Genomic DNA, 18,605 nt, shown 5'->3' with positions numbered 1-18,605 from the left:
TCTCCCATCGTCGGGAGCCCGCGTCGGCTGCGGTGTTCTCGGCGCCTGGAATATGGGATGCTGAGAATCGGAGGCCGTACTGCACCTCCCAGACGCCGAGTAGGCGAATGAGGACTTGGGCGCGCTTGTTGCGCGTTGATATCTTGGACTGTCATGATATCGCCGAGATGTTATCAACGCGGATGTGGATGTGTGTGGGGCGTCCTCGGGAACAAGCTGCTTGCCAGACCTCTCCCCACGCTTGGACCGCAAACGCGCAGGCTAATAGCTCCCGGTAGTTGATGTCAAACCCGTTGTCGGCTCCGCGTTTAAGATCTCGAATGAGTTGGATCTCCGCCGCTGAGAAACGGTAGGTAAGGGCAAGACGGAGTGCTGGGACAAGTGCGCAGATCCCTTCGTCAGACGAGTCCGTAAACACTGTAAAGTCGGGTTCGGGGAGAGCGTAAAAGTAGCAAAGTGGCACCCCATTCAGGAGCGGGTTGTGGAGAATGTACCGCCACCAAAGGAGATCGTCGCGCATTGGTGGTGAGATCCTTACGTTCGCGTAGCGATGCAACCTCTGCTCACCTTCACGTAGACGTTGGAGAAATGACCGTGCAGGTCTGATGCACGTTGCCACATGGCGCAGGGAGCCGAGGAGTGACCGGAACTTGCTGCGTGATAGCTTGTCGGACTGTAGAGCATTGGCGATCATGTTTCGTGCCTTGGTTATCTTAGACGCAGGTATTGCGACGGTAGCTGGAGAGGTGTCGAAGATGAGCCCCAGCACCTTTTGGCGAGTGCATCATGGGGAGAACTTGTCTTCGTTCACGGCTGATGGTCCCATGACAGCTGCCACTGCAAAGCGAAGTGATCGCTCAACGTCGGCGCAGCACGACCCGATGTCGGCCGTCACGTTGACGTGGTCGTCAACCCAGTGGTAGTTGTAGTATCTGTTTGGGTGCGCGGCGTCGGGGCTGCTTCCGTGGATGAAGGCGACTGCGCCACCCAAGACGCTGTAAGTGCCCGCTGAGCCGGCCCACCCGAACGCAGCCGACAGGTCAATGATGATCGCGTTGTCTTCGGGGATGTGACCAGCGCACGCAAATACGCATGCACTGTGTGTGCAGGCGTTGCGGTACGCGGAAGCTATATCTCCGGCCATGACTTTCACATCCGCTCCGGGATTTTGGCGGGTGCACTTAGATATCTCGCGGGCAATACTCGAGCAGTGTTCAAAAGTCACGTCAGTCACGGTGGAGCGGTCAGTGAGATGGTTCACGGATTCGCCATCGGGGGATGACAGGTCGTGGATCACCCTGCCGGTGGTGCTCGGATCCCCCTCGCCCTTATCGACGACTCCGAAGGGACTAATGAAGATCTCTGGCCAGATAGTGATAATGTCGGCGTCAACAACTAGGCATCTCCATAGATCTTGCTCTTTCCGGATGTTGCGCCGGAGGACGTTAATGCGCTCGACCGCTGAAGGGTGGTTCCGGGGGAACCCATCCTGCTTGGGCAGCGGTCGAATGAGGTCGATTCGGGCGCCCTCGTTTGCGATGCGGAGAAGAGCGTCCAGCTTCGGGTACCCTTGACAGGTGCGTTGCAACAGTCCGGGAAGGATGGCTTTGTTTGGCCGGTAGTCGCCTGGAGTCTGGCATCGAACGAGCTCGACGAACTTTTGGAGAGATGGCCGGGCGCGCCGTATGTACTTGGACATGGCGGCTTGGAGTGGCTTGTTGAGCTGGAATTCGCCTTCTGGGAGCTGGTTATGGTGCACGAGTGAGACTGAAGGCAGGTCCACACCTACGCGCTTGAACGCGATTGCCACTGACGACCTCCGGATCGCTTCCCATAGCCGTTCACGCTGCTTGCCGTTGTAAGTCAAGGCTGCGAGGTCGGCAGCCGTCGGAGGTGCTCTTCCAGGTTGCTCGACCCGCGCCAGATACGGAGTCGCTTGCTCGGGGGGGGGGGGGGGGGGCGGGGGGGGGGGGGGGGATCGTGGGCTGGGGTTGGGGATTGAACCTCCTTCGGCAGAATGGCCCGCGCTATCGGCGCCAGGTTCTCGCCGGAAGGGGGCGTCTGCTGTTGCAGCAGCGGATTGTGTGGGGGCGCCGCGTCGACGGAATGACCTCGTTTGTGAGGACTCTCGCCGGCAAGCGTGACAGCAACCTCGGAGAACGCGTCGGTGGAATGCCCGCCCTGGAAGACGACAGGGCTCTCACCGGAATGTACCACCGTGCTGAGATGGTGCACACTGGGCGCAGGCGGACTAGGGATCGTAAGCCGTACCACGGTTGCAAGAGAAGGTTCGCGTGTTGACGGACTTGTGTGCGAATTATGTGTATTCGAATTAAGTCTATCGACGGTGCGCCGAAGTGCTGGCGAACCAGCAGCACCTCGTCCCCGTCAATTGCGGCGACGGTTGCCGGCGTCGCGATGGCCGAACCGCTTCGAAATGTACTCCATCAGGGCAGGAGGTAGGTCCTCGGGCCACGTGTGCACCCGCGTGCGCGACCCGCAAGTCCCCCGTAACACATGCCACCCCCGAAGAAGCGTAGGCACGGTTCTTGTCCGTCGGCGTTGCGTGGGATCAACGACCGGTACTTCTGCGGGATGGTACTAGGGCGGGGTTGCGAGTTCTCTCCGCCGCCACCAGTGACTTGGCGGTGTCCGTTGGCGGCACGGACGGGAGGAGAGCTGCGGGTAGCAGCCGTTGGCGCAGACCGCGTCGAGCTGAGCGCGATCGCCCAAGATGGGGAGGTAAATGTGATACGGTGTGCGCTGGCACAGAAGTCTCGCCACCAAGTCGGGGAATCGCTGGACAGAAGAATGAAAGTGGGCCCGAGGAATTGATTCACTTCGTCCAGCGTGCGCTTCACGAGCTCGGGGGAGTGCTCAGGATCCTCATCCATATCGCGAAGTCGCGAAGACGGTACAGCACGTGAGCCATGGGTACCTACCATTCTGCGTTGGCGAAGGTGGTGAGGCCTTGGCTCGCAGCAATGAGATCGTGGTAGTTGCGGCAGCTGGGGGCCTGAGGTGGAGCTACGTTAGCTCCAAACTCCAGGCTGTAATTGGCGTCGGAGGAGCCGGCGGCGAGCTGCGCGGCGCGGTCGGCCCGTAGGAAGTGCATAATTGTGATACCGAAGCGACCGAAGCGCGCACTGTGAGTGGCGCCTAGAATGGGGGGCGTCGAGGAAGTTCACTGACTCCAGGAGGCGCATCCGCAGCACGAATGCCATCGGTGTTGTTCCCCTTCCCTCTGGAGACAGTAGGAAAGGGTAGAGTCGATGAGCTGCGAGGCTGTACACCGCTGAGGGGATGAAGTCTCCGCGCGCGCGAACCAGAGGTGAGCCGAAGTCGGAAGCGCGGAGGATGCGCACGGCTACGGGAGGTAACTCGTTGCGGCTATTGGGCAACGACCAGGAATTAGAGTCGGTATGCGTGCCGCTGAACATGGGGACCAGTTGCTGTGGGGTTGCCGCGGTGGAGGGTGTTGTCGATTATGGATGAAGCGAGCAAATTCTTCGAACAAAACGGTTAATGATGGTTGACTAACTGCTGTATTTGTCGCTCAGGGAGCTGGGGCGGAAGTGGAGTGACCGTCGGGTGCGCCGGCCTGGAACTGGCTGAAAAAGCTTGCCAAGTCAGAGGACAAGGGGGAAGGTGCGGGCGTGGGCGACCAGGCGCGCGCGTACGTCAAGCTCACGCGGGCACTCGGGTGTCCGATGCCGATGGAGGGACTGGTGGCGTCGTGATGCGTCGGCGGGGCCTGGGGTGAGGGCGCCGCTGGCTGAGTGGAGTAGCAGTCGTCCTCCTCAGAGCTCTCCAGCTCGCCCGTGTATGGAGAACGGGCTGACTGCACTGGTGCTGGAGTCCGTGCCAACGTTTGCTGTGTCCGAGGTGCCCGCGTTAACTGGGTTGCTCGCGATGGGTTGGGACCGGCGGCGCGTATGGCAGGCTGAGGGTGCTCCGGTACAGACGAGTGGTGTGGGGACGACGTGTGTCTAATGGACGGCGAGCTCACGGGACGTGGCTGGGCATCCCCGATGGGGGTCGCCATCGAGAGCTCGGAAGCGGAGTTGGGAGTCGAGGCCGGTGCCGCGGCTTCAAGGGGGGGTTGACGATGGTGCTGCAGGTGCTGTAGGCGTTGTGGCCTGTGGCGCGGAGGATGCGGCGGGCGCCGTGGCTTGAGGCGCTGCGGCTGACCGGTTGGCGCTCATTGGGGGCAATGCTGGGGATGCCGCCACCTTCTTGGTCTTGGATGACGTCTTGGACTTGGGTGTCGTAGGCTTCTTGGTCTTCTTCGGGGTCTTCGGAGGCTTGGTGCGCGTCGTGGTTGCTGGATTCTGGGCGGTCGCAGCCTCAGCGGATGGGGATGCTGTGCTTGCCGATGACGGAGTCATGATGGCCGACGCCGAGGCCGGCGGCTGGGGCAGAGGGGTGGCGCGAGAACCGAGTGGAATAGCGTCTGCACGAGCGACAGCCGCTACCGCGGCCTCCTTGTTCACGACGAGCCTTCTCTTTTGGCGCCGGACGTCGGCAAGTTCGGCGGCGGTCCGTTTAAGCTCCGCCAGTCGCGAGCTGGCACGGGACGGGGCTGCGCTGGCGGTGGACGACGGATCCGAAGGCACTGAGTTGGAGGTAATGGACGGGCTGGGCGATATGAGTGCTGAGCGGTTGGAGAGGGCCGAACTGGACGGTGCCGGTGGAGCTTGGCTGGTCGAAGACTCACTGGATGCCGAGTGCAGCGGGGGAGAGCTCGTCACCGGATCATCGACGTCAATGACGTCGTGCGCGGGGGCCGGTCCGTGCAGTGGGGACGACGAGCGAGGGGCAGACGGTGCCGGGGAAGGCAACGCCCGGACCGTCGGAGACGATGGAGGAGAAGAAGCCATAGATAAGGTGCTGGGGACGGTAGGTGTCTTGTAGCTGCGGCGCTGGTCGCGAACTGGCTCGGCCATGTAGAAAGATCCTTAGATCGTGGGTGCGCTTATGGTTGATAATGCAAAAGAGGGAGTGAGATTAGACTTGTCATTATCTATCCTACTGATTCCTCTCTGTGCTCTCCTGAGCCACACGTTTCCTCGTAGCCACCTTCTACAGATCCAGAGCAGCTGCTCAACGCTCACACTCCACTGTACTAAGGCTCCTCACATCCCGGCCAGAGGTCCGGCTCTTTCAACACTCCTCCTCGTAGAGTAGCGCGACTCTTGGTGATCTCTGCAACGCAGTCCAACGAGCAGTCTCAGCTCGTCCAACCTCGGCGCATCCAGCACCTTCGTAAGCAGATCTGCGGGCATCTTCTCGCCCTCGCAGTACACAGGTTTCAACACTCCGTTCTTCGTGTAACAAACGATGAACTTGATCCGTACGTCAATGTGCTTTGCACTCGACGACGCCTTCTCGTTCTCCAACTGCGCCAGTGCAACTTGGTTGTCCACACGCAGCTCCATTGGCACCACGAACGTGGCCTCCAGCTCCTTCAACAGCTCGCGCACTCCAAGCAATTCCTGTCCCAACACAGACGCGGCGGTGTACTCGGCCTCCATGGTTGAGAGTGACACCCCGCCTTGCTTCTTACACACCCAGCTGACGGCCATACCGTCCACCGTCACCAGGCCACCCGTTACGGACTTGTGATCTTCCTTGTCCGCGGCGAAGTCGGCGTCGCTGTACGCAACCACCCTGAGAGCGTCTCCCGTCGCTCCATCTCCCTGCATTCGCAAACGCAGGCCTTTTGTGCCAGCCAGATACCGCAGTATCCGCTTGGCTAATTTCCAATCGGACGTGGTCGGCTTGTGCGTTCGTCGTGACGCCTTGTGCACGGCGAACGCGATGTCCGGCCTCGTGCATCTTGATACCCAGAGTAAACTCCCCACAACTGACTGGAACTTCGACACAGTCACCAAGCCCTTGCCACCAGCCACCGGCAACAACTCCACGTTCGGATCGGCCAGCTCGTTCCATTCGACTCTGATCGGAGCGCGAACACCGTGAGCTTTTTCCATCCCCATCTCCTTGAGCACGTCCGTGATAGTCACCTCCTGGTCTAGCTCGTACCCGCAGTCTTCATCGTACGTCACACGCATACCTAGGAACTTGTGAGCTTGACCCAGGTCCTTAACCGACAACGACGCGAGTTCACCGAAGAAAGCGTCCACGGCTTCTTGTCTCGTGCCTGTGACCAGCAGGTCGTCTACGTAGACACCCACGACGACCAGTGCTCCGTACCTCCTCCTGAAGTATACGCACATGTCGACAAGGCTCTGCACGAAGACTATCTCCACTAACTTCTTGTGTAGTAGCTTGCTCCAGAGGCGCCCGGCCTGTTTCAGGCCGTACAAAGCCTTCCTTAGTTCTAGTACGAGTTCGTCCTTGCTCGTTACTCTTAGTGCCCTCAGAACCTCACGTGGGATCTCCATCCCTTGCGGAATACGGATGTAGATGTCCAACTCGGCTTCCTTATCCGCTTTTACGTATGCATTTGGTACGTCTCCGTGTTTGGCAGGGACTTTCCACTTCCTCGCTAACACGAAAATCAACTTCACGCTGGACATCTCGATGACCGCCGCGAAGGTGATCCCGAAGTTCACCCCGAACTCTTGCTCGTTTCCGCACGCCACTAGACGCGCCTTCAGTCGCTCTACGAGACCCTCGGCGTCTCTCTTCGTCTTGTATACCCACTTAGTGTGCAACACATGCACACCTCGTGGCGCCCTTACAATCTTCCATACTCCATTGGCTTCCAGAGCCGCCAGCTCTTCAGTCATGGCCTTGAGCCATTTCTCTCTTAGTCTACTGCGCATGGCCTCCCCGTAGTTTCTCGGGTCCACGTCGATCACGTTGTTCACCACATCGTGCTGGGTCTCCTCCTGCTGGCCAGACTCGTCCGACTTCTCCTCAGCGTTCTTACCCACCGACCTTGTAACTGGTCGCTCACGCGTCCAGCCTTTCTTCCTTGCCTTCTTATTGCGCTTCTTCGCACGACCACTCGTGGTCTGCGTCTGTTCAGCATTCCCCGCCTCAGCGGCAGTCGTGGCTTCGCCCGCGGGCTCCTCCTCAGCCGCGACTTCTTCGTCATTCAGGTACAGCCTTTGCACCTGTTCATTTTGCGTTTTATCTAATGTTTCAATGTTCTTGACGTGTTGCGTCGTTACGACCACCTTGTCCTTGGGCAAGTACACGCGGTAGCCCTTGGTTTCCTCTCCAATGCCCACGATCATCCCGTGCTGAGCTCTCTGTGAGAAGTTCTTATTTCTCGGGTCTCTGTACACGGTGCATGGTGAGCCAAACACCACAATCTCACCTAGTGATGGTGTTTGGTTCGTCAACGCCTTCAATGGCGACGCACGCCCCGGGTTAGAGTTGGTCGGCGACCTGTTCAAGATGTAGGCCGCATACTGCACGGCATCCCCCCCAGAAGCTCGATGGTAAGCCACACGCGAAGATCATGCAACGCGCCATGTTCATTATGGTGCGATGCATTCTCTCCGCTTTTCCATTGCTGACCTGGTTCCGTGCTTCGCTTCGTTGCCTCAATACCCCTGTCCTCTTGCAGAACAATCCGACGTTCTCGTATTCGCCACCTGAGTCTGTACGCAACACGCGTATCTTGCAGTTGAATTCTCGCTCGAAGAACACTAAGAAGTGTTCGAACTGCTTCACGGCAGCGTCCTTCGTCCGTGCTAAAAACACCCTACAATAGTTACTCTTATGATCCACAAAGTTGATCATGTAGCGATTGTTCAACCGATCTCTCGGCGTCAAAGGCCCCTTGAGGTCAGAACAGATCACTCCGCCGATACGGTCGATCGGCGAGTGTTCGCCACTGTCCTTGGTCGACTGTTTGTTCTTCGTTTGCTTGCCCTGCGCACAGGCCAAGCAGTTCACTCTCTTGCGATCTGTGAGTTCAATCCCAGAGCTCGGGTCACGTGCCAGACGCTCCACGGCATCAAAGTTCAGGTGCCCCAGGCGCTTGTGAAAGTCCACGAGCGTGCCTCTCTGCACTGTGCTCGACACGTCCTCAGACGCGTTCACTTCCTCGTCCAAAGTCGCCATGATCACCTCGGACGTTAGCAGGCCCTTCGTTTCCACAGACCCTTGCACCACGAGCACGTTACGACGCAGATGCACGTCGAACGCGACGGACCCGTCGACCTTGGCGGCCACGACGCGCCTTCCGCCCTTGTAAGTCAGTGTGTAACCCTTTTCATCGAGTTTCCCGTAGGAAATCAGGTTGTGTATCACGCCCGCAGCGTAGTACACATCCGTGAGCTTTACTGTCCTCTCGGCGCCGCACGCAGTCACTCGCAATGACACCGTGCCCTTCTTGGTAACCCGCAATGGCTCTCCATTCGGCTGCAGGCACACGTCGTTGCAGGTTTCGACGTCCTGAAGCCACGATTCGTCGCTCACTAAGTGCCTACTGGACCCACTATCCAGAATCCATGTTCCACTGGCCTCGACCAGTCTTTCATCCACGGCAAGAACCAGATCCGGTCCTCCGTTGCGGCCTCGACCGCGCTTCGGGTAGGCTGCCCGCAGGTGCCCCACCTTATTGCATTCGTGGCACCGCCGTGTCTCTTCGCCCACGGCTGCCACTACTTCCTTTCCCAGGTTCCGGTGTTTTGCCGGCTCCAGCTCCCAAGACTGCGCGAAGTGTGCCAGTTCCTCTGCCTGCTGTAAATGGTCAGTCCTCGAACTGTCCACCTTAGCCATGAGAACCGTACGCAGGTCAGTGGAGGCGTACTGGACGATATTGTTCAATACTAAGTAGTCACAACCGCCGCTGCTGGCCTCCGACACGGCCACTAAGTACATGTAATGCTGTGGCCACGTTCTCTTGCTCTCCTTGGGAGCATTGAACAACTTCATCGCCTGTGCCGGCGTGATATTGGTCTTGAAAGCCTCTAGCATCTTCTCCATCACGTACTGTAGCGTCGGTAACTGTCCCCACCAGGACTCCACTTGCTTGTTGTAGTATCTTTCCGCCGTGCCCGATAGATAGTGCCCTAGCAAGTCTACCTTTACATCCTCGGGCCACGCGAAACCACACGCGGACAGGCCTAAGTTTACCTGCCTTTCAAATCTACGGCCCCATTCCAGGAAGCCGGATCCGAGCCCCACGTACAACTCTTTCCCGTCGAACGGCCTGATGGCCAACTTCTTCTGTCTGGCGTCCGGATACTTCGGACCATCTTCTCGGTTCTGAACCGGAAACCGACCGGCTCCAGCCTGCGGTTGCGCCCCTCGGGGCTGTGGTACCGGACCCGCAGGTCCATTCCCTGGTACCGCTTGCATTCCCGCGTATTGCTGCTGCACTTCAGGTATCGGCATCCCATAGCCGGGTTGCTGATACCCAAAGTACTGTGGCGCCGCCACGTGTCTCCTCGGAGTCGACGTGAGCGGCGTACTTGGAGAACCAGCCAACGAGTCAAGGTGCATTCGCGCGCCTCGCCCTAGGGCGGACGCAAATAGACTGGAGTTCATTGGTGGCGTCATGGGGTGGTCAACGTCGCGCGCACGCCTGTCCTCGTTGTCCAACTTCTCTCCCATCTTGGTCTTCGACTCCTCAAGTCGTTCAAGCCGTCCGACCAATCCCTCCATCAATGCGAGCATCCTCGTCATGTTGTCGGTTCCCTTGTCCTCGGTGGTCTCTGTGTGACCGCCGGGGATGTTGCCATCGTCCCTTTCGCGAACGATGGCGGTGCTCTTCTCTTCGGCATCACCCGCCATTCCAACCCTTTCGCGGCTGGGCGCCGGCGTTGGCGCTTCCGCGCCGTCGCGGGCGTCTCCGGCATTGGCAGTGGTCATTTGGGCTCATAACCTGTAGAAAGATCCTTAGATCGTGGGTGCGCTTATGGTTGATAATGCAAAAGAGGGAGTGAGATTAGACTTGTCATTATCTATCCTACTGATTCCTCCCTGTGCTCTCCTGAGCCACACGTTTCCTCGTAGCCACCTTCTACAGATCCAGAGCAGCTGCTCAACGCTCACACTCCACTGTACTAAGGCTCCTCACATCCCGGCCAGAGGTCCGGCTCTTTCAACAGGCCAGCCTTCTCCTCCGCCCGAAAGGGCGGGAGTTTCTGCGCTCCACGCGCCTGCGCCCGACAAGATCTGGAAACCCCAGTTTCGACCTCGAAACCCCGAATAGCATGTATTTGAACTGGTTAAATTCAGTCGGCAGTGCTGTCCACCATTTAAGTCACTGTAGACGAAAGGTGCTGCTGCCGCCACTGCTATAAAAAAAATCAGTTGACTATACCATTCTCGCTAGTAAGGTCCTCGTTAAAGTTTGTGCCGATCTGAGCAAGCATTATGCCCGCCATAGCTACATGTAAAGGGGTTCCCAGGATTGATTGTTCAGGTCTATATTTGATCCAATTAAATGCATAAATGTGTCGTAACCGAAACAACGCGTTGTCGGTATCTGCTCTCTGATTGGCTTGATTAGGATAGTCCATTCTGGTTACGCTGGCATATATTTTCCGGTAGTGGAGTTACGGGAGTTGGAGAATGCCAATTGGAAATGTCAGGGCACTGATGGAATCGTTAAGGCCGTATTGAAGTATCTCATTGACGAACCAAGCTCTCAATCAAGTAGTAACTGTTCGGTTGCCTTGCACTAATCACATTGCTATCGTATCCTGCACAGGGAATTCCAACTCTAGTTGAGTCCAGTTACGTTTTTTGGCAAGTGACGGCATTGTTACGCTGAAACTTTTCTTTTTACACGCTAACGCTTACTACGTGTCGATCATTATGTAGTATTTTCGCTCGTTAAAACTCCTACTGGCCCATTCAAAACCACTTCATCTAGTCTGAGAACATCAGTATTGGTTAAAAAAAACGATAGTAGCTACGAGACAGCAGTTTTATATCAAGTAGTGCTGTTATTTTTTATTTTCAATTGCGTGGGAAATAGAAAATTCATTTCCCTGGTTAAAAGTATACATAGACGCCTGAACTGTTTGTTGGTGCCAATACTTATCCTGTTGCTGACGCTTCGCCTTGGTACAATCGAACGCTTGGGCAAATTCCACAACACTTCAAACCACTCGGGGTAACTGGGCGCGTCAAATAAGAATAGTTGCACAACTCTGTCCAAACGGCTCCCCCTGAGCCCAGCTCTTCATCACTCGAGCAACTGAAGCCGCCCAATTGGTAATCTTCTGGCATGGTGTCCATGCCGATTTTTTTCCGTCGGGGTTCCACCAGAGAAGATATTACCCGAACTGATGGTAAAATGGCTGTACTTGATATGTGCGCGTCCACAATGCTTACCCCAGTGGACCTCCATGCCCAATTTATACTCCCCATCGGCAGGGGCGCGTCTTTTGCGTCTCACCACCGCCGCCGTCGTGGTACATGGTGGTCGTATGCCCCGGTGAATCCGTTACTTTAATGCTGACAGCGTCGACACGCTCGCCAAAGCAGGCCGTGATAAACCCCAACAATTTGACAGGGTGAAATGAGATCCACATCCTAGTATTTGTTGCCGTGGGGTTCACCAAAGGTTTCCCCCAGTAGAACATTCATGTCAAGGGCTGTAGCAGCACTTTTCACCAACACCGCTGCAGCGAGAAGCTGGAAAACTCTTTCATCCTGTCCCGCGTTGCTGAAAGAAATCAAAATGGCTGATACTACCGCTGCCTCCTCTACATTGTTCTCCCTTACCACTTCCGTGGGATTCTTGCCTACTTTTTTTCTTTTTGCCAATATGTGCCTTGTACAGTATCGTACCGCCAGTCTTGCTTTGTCCACACATTGTTTACCCAAGCGAATGTACTAATCAAAGATGCAAATTGGGATCGACCAAATCGTTAGAGGTGAGTTACGATCCATCTGATTAATGAGCACTGTTAAAATAGTATTTTTTTTATTATTGAGTTACGATCCATCTTATTAATGAGCACACTGTTAAAATAGTATTTTACTTTAGAAATACACCATTTCCTGATCAAAGTGAGAATTCAAGTGAGATAACCGGTAATCACTTATAGGCTTACCATCCAATCTCCTTCCAAGTATTATATTTTGTACAAAGCTGTTGACTGGTCGATTCTATCGTGCCACAAATATCCCTCGCGAAACATAAACACGAGACGTTGTATCCTGTGCCGTGTATGACCTCACTTTGAATTTAGCAATTCTCACTTTGATCGGAGAATTTATCGCTTTGATCGAGAAACGGTGTATTGTAGTATAAGTGATGCTACGTATAACGGTGGCTCAAGTGAACAAGGACAAAATACAACATTTCTTAAATCAGCTTAGTTTTTAAAAATGGAGGAGGTATTGTTTACATTGATGTATAATTAGTTCGTAGCCCTTCTTCATCAACTGAGCTAGACAAAAGAGATTGACGGCCATTTATGTATTATTACTGTACATGTTTAGTTTTTTTTTCGAAATACTACAATACTTCCTCCGGATTTTAATAAATGCAACTTGTACTTTCCGATTGTGCCATATGCAAAATTCGAAAGCCCTCTCACACACAAAGACAGGCTCCCGGTGGAACATCACTTTGTCTATGCATTGTAAAACACATGTAACTACTTCAAGACCGACAAGTGCAGAACTAAAGTCACTACAGCAAGATAACGTTTATGATCTGCTGTTTCTATCAACCTCGACACGACATCATAGCATTTTGCAATTTTCTCTCACACTGGGACTTAACATTCCATATCCGCGATATCAATTGTATGAACCTCAACGCTGTTTTCTGGGGCTGTCTTACGGTTCTAGCCTCCGTCCAAGCCAAGGACGGTTCGGCATCGCAAGCAGACCAAGTCGGCTCGCAAGAGGGGTATCCTCACCAAATTCAAGGACCTATTGAAACACCAAAGCAGTCGAATCACACTATCGATTTTGGCGACTTAACTCGTGCTCCTTCGCCAAACGTACCCGGACTAGATCCCAGACAAACTGAAGCTCCGACACTCCCACCGACACTTGCACCGACACGTCCATCGACACCTAAGCCGACTCTCCCGCCGACACCTAAGCCGACACTTCCACCGACTCCTGCACCCACCCTTCCACCAACACCCGCCCCCACTCCTGCCCCGACGCCCGATCCGGGTCCGTGGGTTGAGAAAAAAATTGCTCACAAAGACGTGAAGCCATTTCCTCAGCCCGAGCCGGTGACGATTTCCGAGAAGGCCGGTGTCAAGTTCAAACCTCAAATTCAAATCAGGACGGGATGTGAGCCGTACCCTGCTGTGAATGAATTCGGCGAAACTAGTGGCGGCCTTCACACTTCTGGTAAATCCAGGGGCAAGTGCGGTGGGTCTGGCCATGGCTCCCAAGTATACGGCCGCTCAGCCTGGTTGAAGGGTGTCTGGGTCATCATGTACTCGTGGTACTTCCCGAAGGACTCACCGTCGCACGGGTTGGGCCACCGACACGACTGGGAGGAAGCCATTGTGTTCATTGACAATCCCGATGTATCGGAGCCGAAGATTCTTGGCTGTTCGGTGTCATCCCACGGTGGTTATGCGAGGCACGCTCCGTGTCCTCCGTGGGTGATCGACGGCACCAGTCTCAAGGTTCGATACAAGCACTCCTGGCCTAAGAATCACGACCTTGCTATCACTGGCGACGGTGGTAAGTTCCAGGATCTTATCATGTGGGGCCAGATGACAAATGATGCCAGACGAGCTCTCAATGCGGTGTCCTTTGGTAGCGCCAACACACCTTTCAAAGATGGCACCTTCCAAGACAAAATCGAGAAAGCTTGGCCCTTCAAGTAAATTTACGGGTTGCTAGGAGATGCAGACAGATAGTAGTCACTCCCAACTACTATTTTACATTGTATGAAATGTATTTGGCGTTCGAACACTCGATGATTTCAAGTCGAATAAGGCAACAAAAATGTTTCTGGGCAAAAGTAGTTTGTTCTCAGCTCTAGAGGCAGCTGAGAACCTAAATCGAGCGCGTTAGAAAAACATTCTTTGTGGTCAGCGGGTGTTGGATTTTCTGTCCTAAATAATCCGAAACATCCTAAAAAAAATACGTTTATTTTACATGGAGAGTGCAATGCGAGGCCAGTTGAGGCTCGGCCCGTCCACATTAACAGTTATTTGCTCGTATCCGCTCGTTTAAGGTGGTCATAGTAAAATCTAATTTCTTTTTTTAATTTTTCTACTGAAGAGCTATTTGAGGTGGACATGTCTGCGACTATCAGATATAGGTTTGACTCCAGCCCTACAAGAGTGACATGACTTCGTATGATTTCATTTGAACACAGAAGTTCTAAGTGCGATTGGCAAGATAGAGTACTCGCGAGGCTGCGCGAATGACGACACAGTCAAGTTCCAGCTGAAGCGACAATATGCAAATTTTGAAGGTTTGGGCTTTGGACAGTACGGATTTCGACGTGTTACTGTAGAGCAGCACAAATGTTCAGTGTTGATGAGTATTGGTGATTACTGGTACCATACTAATCACTGGTACCATTAGTAATAATCGGTGATTCGTACACACGATCGTCTGTGAATTTCAATACGCATTCGTCAAATACTAATCAAATGACAAAGCCCGACAAACTGTGAAGCAGGCCTACCATAGCTTCTACAAACGTCCTGTGTAAATTGAAAAATCCGTGCGGAGATGACATGTGAATAATGCGTAAGAATAAGAACAATGGTTATAAAAGAATGAACCTAAAAGGTAACCAAGGAACTATTCGTAACAGCAGGTAATTAGTATTATTAAAGCCATACATACATCACGCAAACCATGCATACTAGCTGCGGAAAGGATAATAACACTAATATCATGATACGTGAGTGTGTAAATTACGGACCGAATTATCGGTCTACAAGCAGATCCTACCCAGCAATAGTACCGTCCAACTCCACACAATACATTTTGTCAAATCCAGTAAGAACCGTCATCAACTAATAGTTGACAACTACAGCTTAGACCAAGAATTCAAATCGACCATGTCATCAGACGTGCTTCACCCGCCTAACTTCCAGTCACTCGGTCAAGATGTTATCGCCTGTGTGCTACAGCGAGCTCGAACTCGAAAGCACTCCTTTGTGTCCGCTACAAACAAGAATACCATGGTGCCAAGAAACTCCGTGTTTCCGTGCGCGCACAAGTTCGACCCCGTTACTGACGTGGAGCCTATTCGGGTGGTCAATCCAACTACACACACGAGAAAAGTTCTCGGCCGACCTTCTCGATTCAGAGTTGATCTATCCACAAACAAACGACAGGATCTCGTGGAGGCCATTCACCGAGAGCGCCATCGAAAAAGCCAAGAGCGATACCGTCTCAGGCAGAAGGCGTTGATGGAAAATCTGCACAAATGCAATGGAAAACTTCGTGATGAGATTCAGTACCTGAGGACTCGGCGTAACAAACTCTTCATTGGGAATGCACCACATATCACGATGCACGACGTGGTGACGGAGTATTTTCGAGTGTTTCGTCGTGGATTTATCGAGCCGGACGGCTCACGAGTCGCCGAACTAGACTTCTTAAGACTATGCATGGCTCCGGATCTTGACGCGGGAACGATGTCTGGTTTTGAGGCGTTGGCGAGAACCTGGGGGGTCTTCAGCCACCTCTTTGGCGATGTTCGCTTCCAGTGCGAGCAAGTGCAACAAATCACTGAGAATTCTCTCGTGGCTAGGACAACCACGAGCTTCACGTTCAGCAAAAGAAGTGTTGATGAAGTCTTTCTGTGTAATGGTTTTCGAGGAAGACCAGCTAATCAGAAAAGATTGACTCGCATCGCTGGTAAGTTACTAGGGGAACAACTAGTTGTGAGTGGTACTGTGCGTTTCTCCTGGGACAACTCAACCAAGCGTATGGTTGGGTTGATTTCTCATGCAGATATGTTATCGCCGCTGCTGAAGTTGTTAGGCAATGTGGAAGACATATCGATCCTGTTCAGCAATGCAAGCATGACGGTGGAGTGCAATCTTCTCGAGGATTGCTTCTCACGCTATCCCTTGTACCACTAAGATGGCTGTACCAACCTGAACTCTACTGTATGGATGTTGACGACACTCTTTAGGATGAAAATGATTGTGGAGGGAGAGCACTCGTTGCTTTTTCAACTATAGCTATCCAGAAACTGTATTTCGCGGCAGTATATATACACTGTTCGTTGATTTTTTTCCAAGAGCTTCCATCTTCAAACCGTTAGAAAATGTGCATCAACCTATTCTTAATTCTTGGCCAGTGTATCCCACACAGATAATAGTAGCAGTATCAAAAATCGATTACGCTTGTTCTACAGTGTTGCCAGGGTTCGCACAGATTGGAAATACAATAGAAAAATGAATTGTGGTGGGTCAGATGATAAAAAGACCCGGGGATGATCGCATTTTGATGATTTAGAATTAACAGCACCCTGTAAGTAATATTATATGTTCATCAGCATTTGCACCTCCGACACGTTGCGTCCTCAAAGACTGCTCAGTACAAAGCTGACAGCACTGTAGAGAAAAATACACTCTAGAGGGATGAGATTCTCAGTAAGAATATACCAATAAGTAACCATTTGACATTCTCGCTTACCTAGGAAAAGGAAAACGACGGCAAGCGAACTCTAAAGTAGGACTTGTTATTAGTCTCAACAAGCGTTATATGCTACCCACTGATAGACTGTGCCAAGCCGGTGGGGTCATATCTGATTGCGAAACTTAGGTCGGCAAATCCCTAGTCGGAAACTCCCTCCTAATAGGAGTCCTATTGCACTACCTAAACAAACAATCAAATCGTCGAATCCGACGATTTCAGCGCTGCCTAGCTATCCTGGCGAATTCCTCATAATAAAAGCGCTCTGTCTTTCCAATGGCGAGTTGCCATCTTCGATTGCGCGACGACATGACCGACACCAAGCGGTATGACGACGACACAGCTCAGAATGCGCTGTACGACCAGGGCACTGTCAGAATCGGCAAAGAGGTGAGGCGGCACTAGACCTCAATTTCGATTTTCCATCGAAGCGATGAAGTTCTTCTTCCAGGCGCTGGCACTATCAGCAACCATGACCCATGGAGTTGCCGCTCTAGACGACGGCGTGCTACTGAGCGAGGCTTTTGGCGGTCCTCACGGTACGAAATACTCTGACGTGGACTTGGTGGTTCCTGGCCAAACCGTGCAGTCCATCATGATCCGCTCCGGAGAACGTGTCAACGGCGTCGGCCTCGATATCACTGACACATCGGGTATGCCAACTATTTTGTACCACGGTGGGCGTGGTGGAACTCTGAAGACGCTCGAGCTGGGTCCAGACGAGCGCATCACCGGTGTGGAGGCCCATTGGGGCGAGAAGGGTGACCACACGCGCATCAAGTTCATTAAGTTCGTCACGAACAATAACAAGACCGTCTCGGGTGGTCGACCAACGAAGAACATAGGGAAAGATAGCGCACCCAAGGGTTATCAGCTGGGAGGTTTCTACGGCACTTGCGGCAAAGAGCTCGATTCGGTAGGTCTCGTTTGGGCACGCATCAAGGCAGACGGCGATGACGACGATGACGACGATGACGACGATGATGACGATGATGACGAGGACTATACCTCAGATGCTTCTGTCTCTGACTCTGATAGTTCGTCGGGTCAGGCGGCATCCACGTACTAGTACGTAAGCTTGGGTTACTGTATTCATTCCTGGCAGGGATCGGAAAATACTGTAGTATATTATATTGGCAAATTAGATAGAGTAAATATAATTACTGCAGTATCAAGCTCGTCAACCATAATTACAGCAATTATTACAATTATTTTCTTACGAGCCTGCCACATCTAACTCGTAGGTGGCCCTGACGAATAGCGCCTCGTCCCACACGTTAGCATTATATTTCAGGATAGGCATGAGATTCGAAACACGCTGGCGGTTGCGGTGAATACAATAAAAACACTGCGTACATTGTTCCCATCGATTACTCATGCTAGTAGGAGACACATTCTTCAGCTTTCGCCCAGGAAAACCATGGCATTTTGATAGGTACGCTTGCCCGCAGAAAAACATCAAGAGCAAAGTCATTATCGGCTCTATTCCTCTTTTTTTGTTATAGTTTGCTCCTCCACACAAAACAACCACTGTATCTGGGACAGGAAAATCGTTGGTAATTCTGATTATATAGTTTATTCGAATGTCAACGAGTGCACAAGCCTTGTGGTAGTAATTTTTTAATGCGTTCTCCACCTGCACACAGTGTTGCAAGATCTAATGCAATTGCTACTGTAAGTTGAAGAAATGGCACGACTATACATCTTCCACATGACTAGGTGGCTAGACACCCAGATTGGCGCCCAAGAACCTACTTGAATATACTTAGACGACCAATTGGTCTCTGATACTTCAGAATACTTTTTTTGCCACATTTTTTTTTATTATTTTGAATAGGTGACGTTAAAAATCAATAATTATGTTGCTTACAGTAAATTCTTATTCAATATATTATTTTCCTATCCGAATCACAGTTCAAATTTATATCTTAGTTTCCGAGCACTGTTAGAGCGATAGCAAGAAGGAGAAATCTCTTGGGAAAAAAATCAACGAACAGTGTATATATACTGCCGCGAAATACAGTTTCTGGATAGCTATAGTTGAAAAAGCAACGAGTGCTCTCCCTCCACAA

General features: G+C 52.7%; 6 protein-coding genes across 6 annotated transcripts; 3 read left to right on the top strand and 3 right to left on the bottom strand.

Moving 5' to 3' along the window:
* Positions 1–151: 151 nt before the first annotated feature.
* On the bottom strand, positions 152–694 carry PPTG_13774 (hypothetical protein; the record flags this gene model as incomplete). Its single annotated transcript, XM_008910171.1, has 1 exon — positions 152–694. The coding sequence occupies one exon, from the start codon at positions 692–694 to the stop codon at positions 152–154; it is 543 nt and encodes a 180-aa protein (XP_008908419.1).
* Positions 695–784: 90 nt separating this feature from the next.
* PPTG_23382 (hypothetical protein) lies at positions 785–2,945 on the bottom strand (the record flags this gene model as incomplete). Its single annotated transcript, XM_008910170.1, has 3 exons — positions 785–1,939; positions 2,005–2,221; positions 2,485–2,945. The coding sequence occupies 3 exons, from the start codon at positions 2,943–2,945 to the stop codon at positions 785–787; spliced, it is 1,833 nt and encodes a 610-aa protein (XP_008908418.1).
* Positions 2,946–3,556: 611 nt separating this feature from the next.
* Positions 3,557–4,946, bottom strand: PPTG_23381 (hypothetical protein; the record flags this gene model as incomplete). The annotated part of the gene is made up of 2 exons (XM_008910169.1): positions 3,557–4,139; positions 4,192–4,946. The coding sequence occupies 2 exons, from the start codon at positions 4,944–4,946 to the stop codon at positions 3,557–3,559; spliced, it is 1,338 nt and encodes a 445-aa protein (XP_008908417.1).
* A 7,752-nt stretch (positions 4,947–12,698) lies between these two features.
* Positions 12,699–13,748, top strand: PPTG_13769 (hypothetical protein; the record flags this gene model as incomplete). Its single annotated transcript, XM_008910168.1, has 1 exon — positions 12,699–13,748. One exon carries the CDS (start codon positions 12,699–12,701, stop codon positions 13,746–13,748), a length of 1,050 nt encoding a protein of 349 aa, XP_008908416.1.
* Positions 13,749–14,942: 1,194 nt separating this feature from the next.
* On the top strand, positions 14,943–15,974 carry PPTG_13768 (hypothetical protein; the record flags this gene model as incomplete). Its single annotated transcript, XM_008910167.1, has 1 exon — positions 14,943–15,974. One exon carries the CDS (start codon positions 14,943–14,945, stop codon positions 15,972–15,974), a length of 1,032 nt encoding a protein of 343 aa, XP_008908415.1.
* A 992-nt stretch (positions 15,975–16,966) lies between these two features.
* On the top strand, positions 16,967–17,602 carry PPTG_13767 (hypothetical protein; the record flags this gene model as incomplete). The annotated part of the gene is made up of 1 exon (XM_008910166.1): positions 16,967–17,602. The coding sequence occupies one exon, from the start codon at positions 16,967–16,969 to the stop codon at positions 17,600–17,602; it is 636 nt and encodes a 211-aa protein (XP_008908414.1).
* Positions 17,603–18,605: the final 1,003 nt, after the last annotated feature.

The sequence above is a fragment of the Phytophthora parasitica genome (genome assembly GCF_000247585.1).
Source record: "Phytophthora parasitica INRA-310 unplaced genomic scaffold supercont2.36, whole genome shotgun sequence".
Taxonomy (NCBI): domain Eukaryota; phylum Oomycota; class Peronosporomycetes; order Peronosporales; family Peronosporaceae; genus Phytophthora; species Phytophthora nicotianae.
Note: the sequence above shows the minus strand (reverse complement) of the source record. Positions and strands in the feature narration are given on the sequence as shown.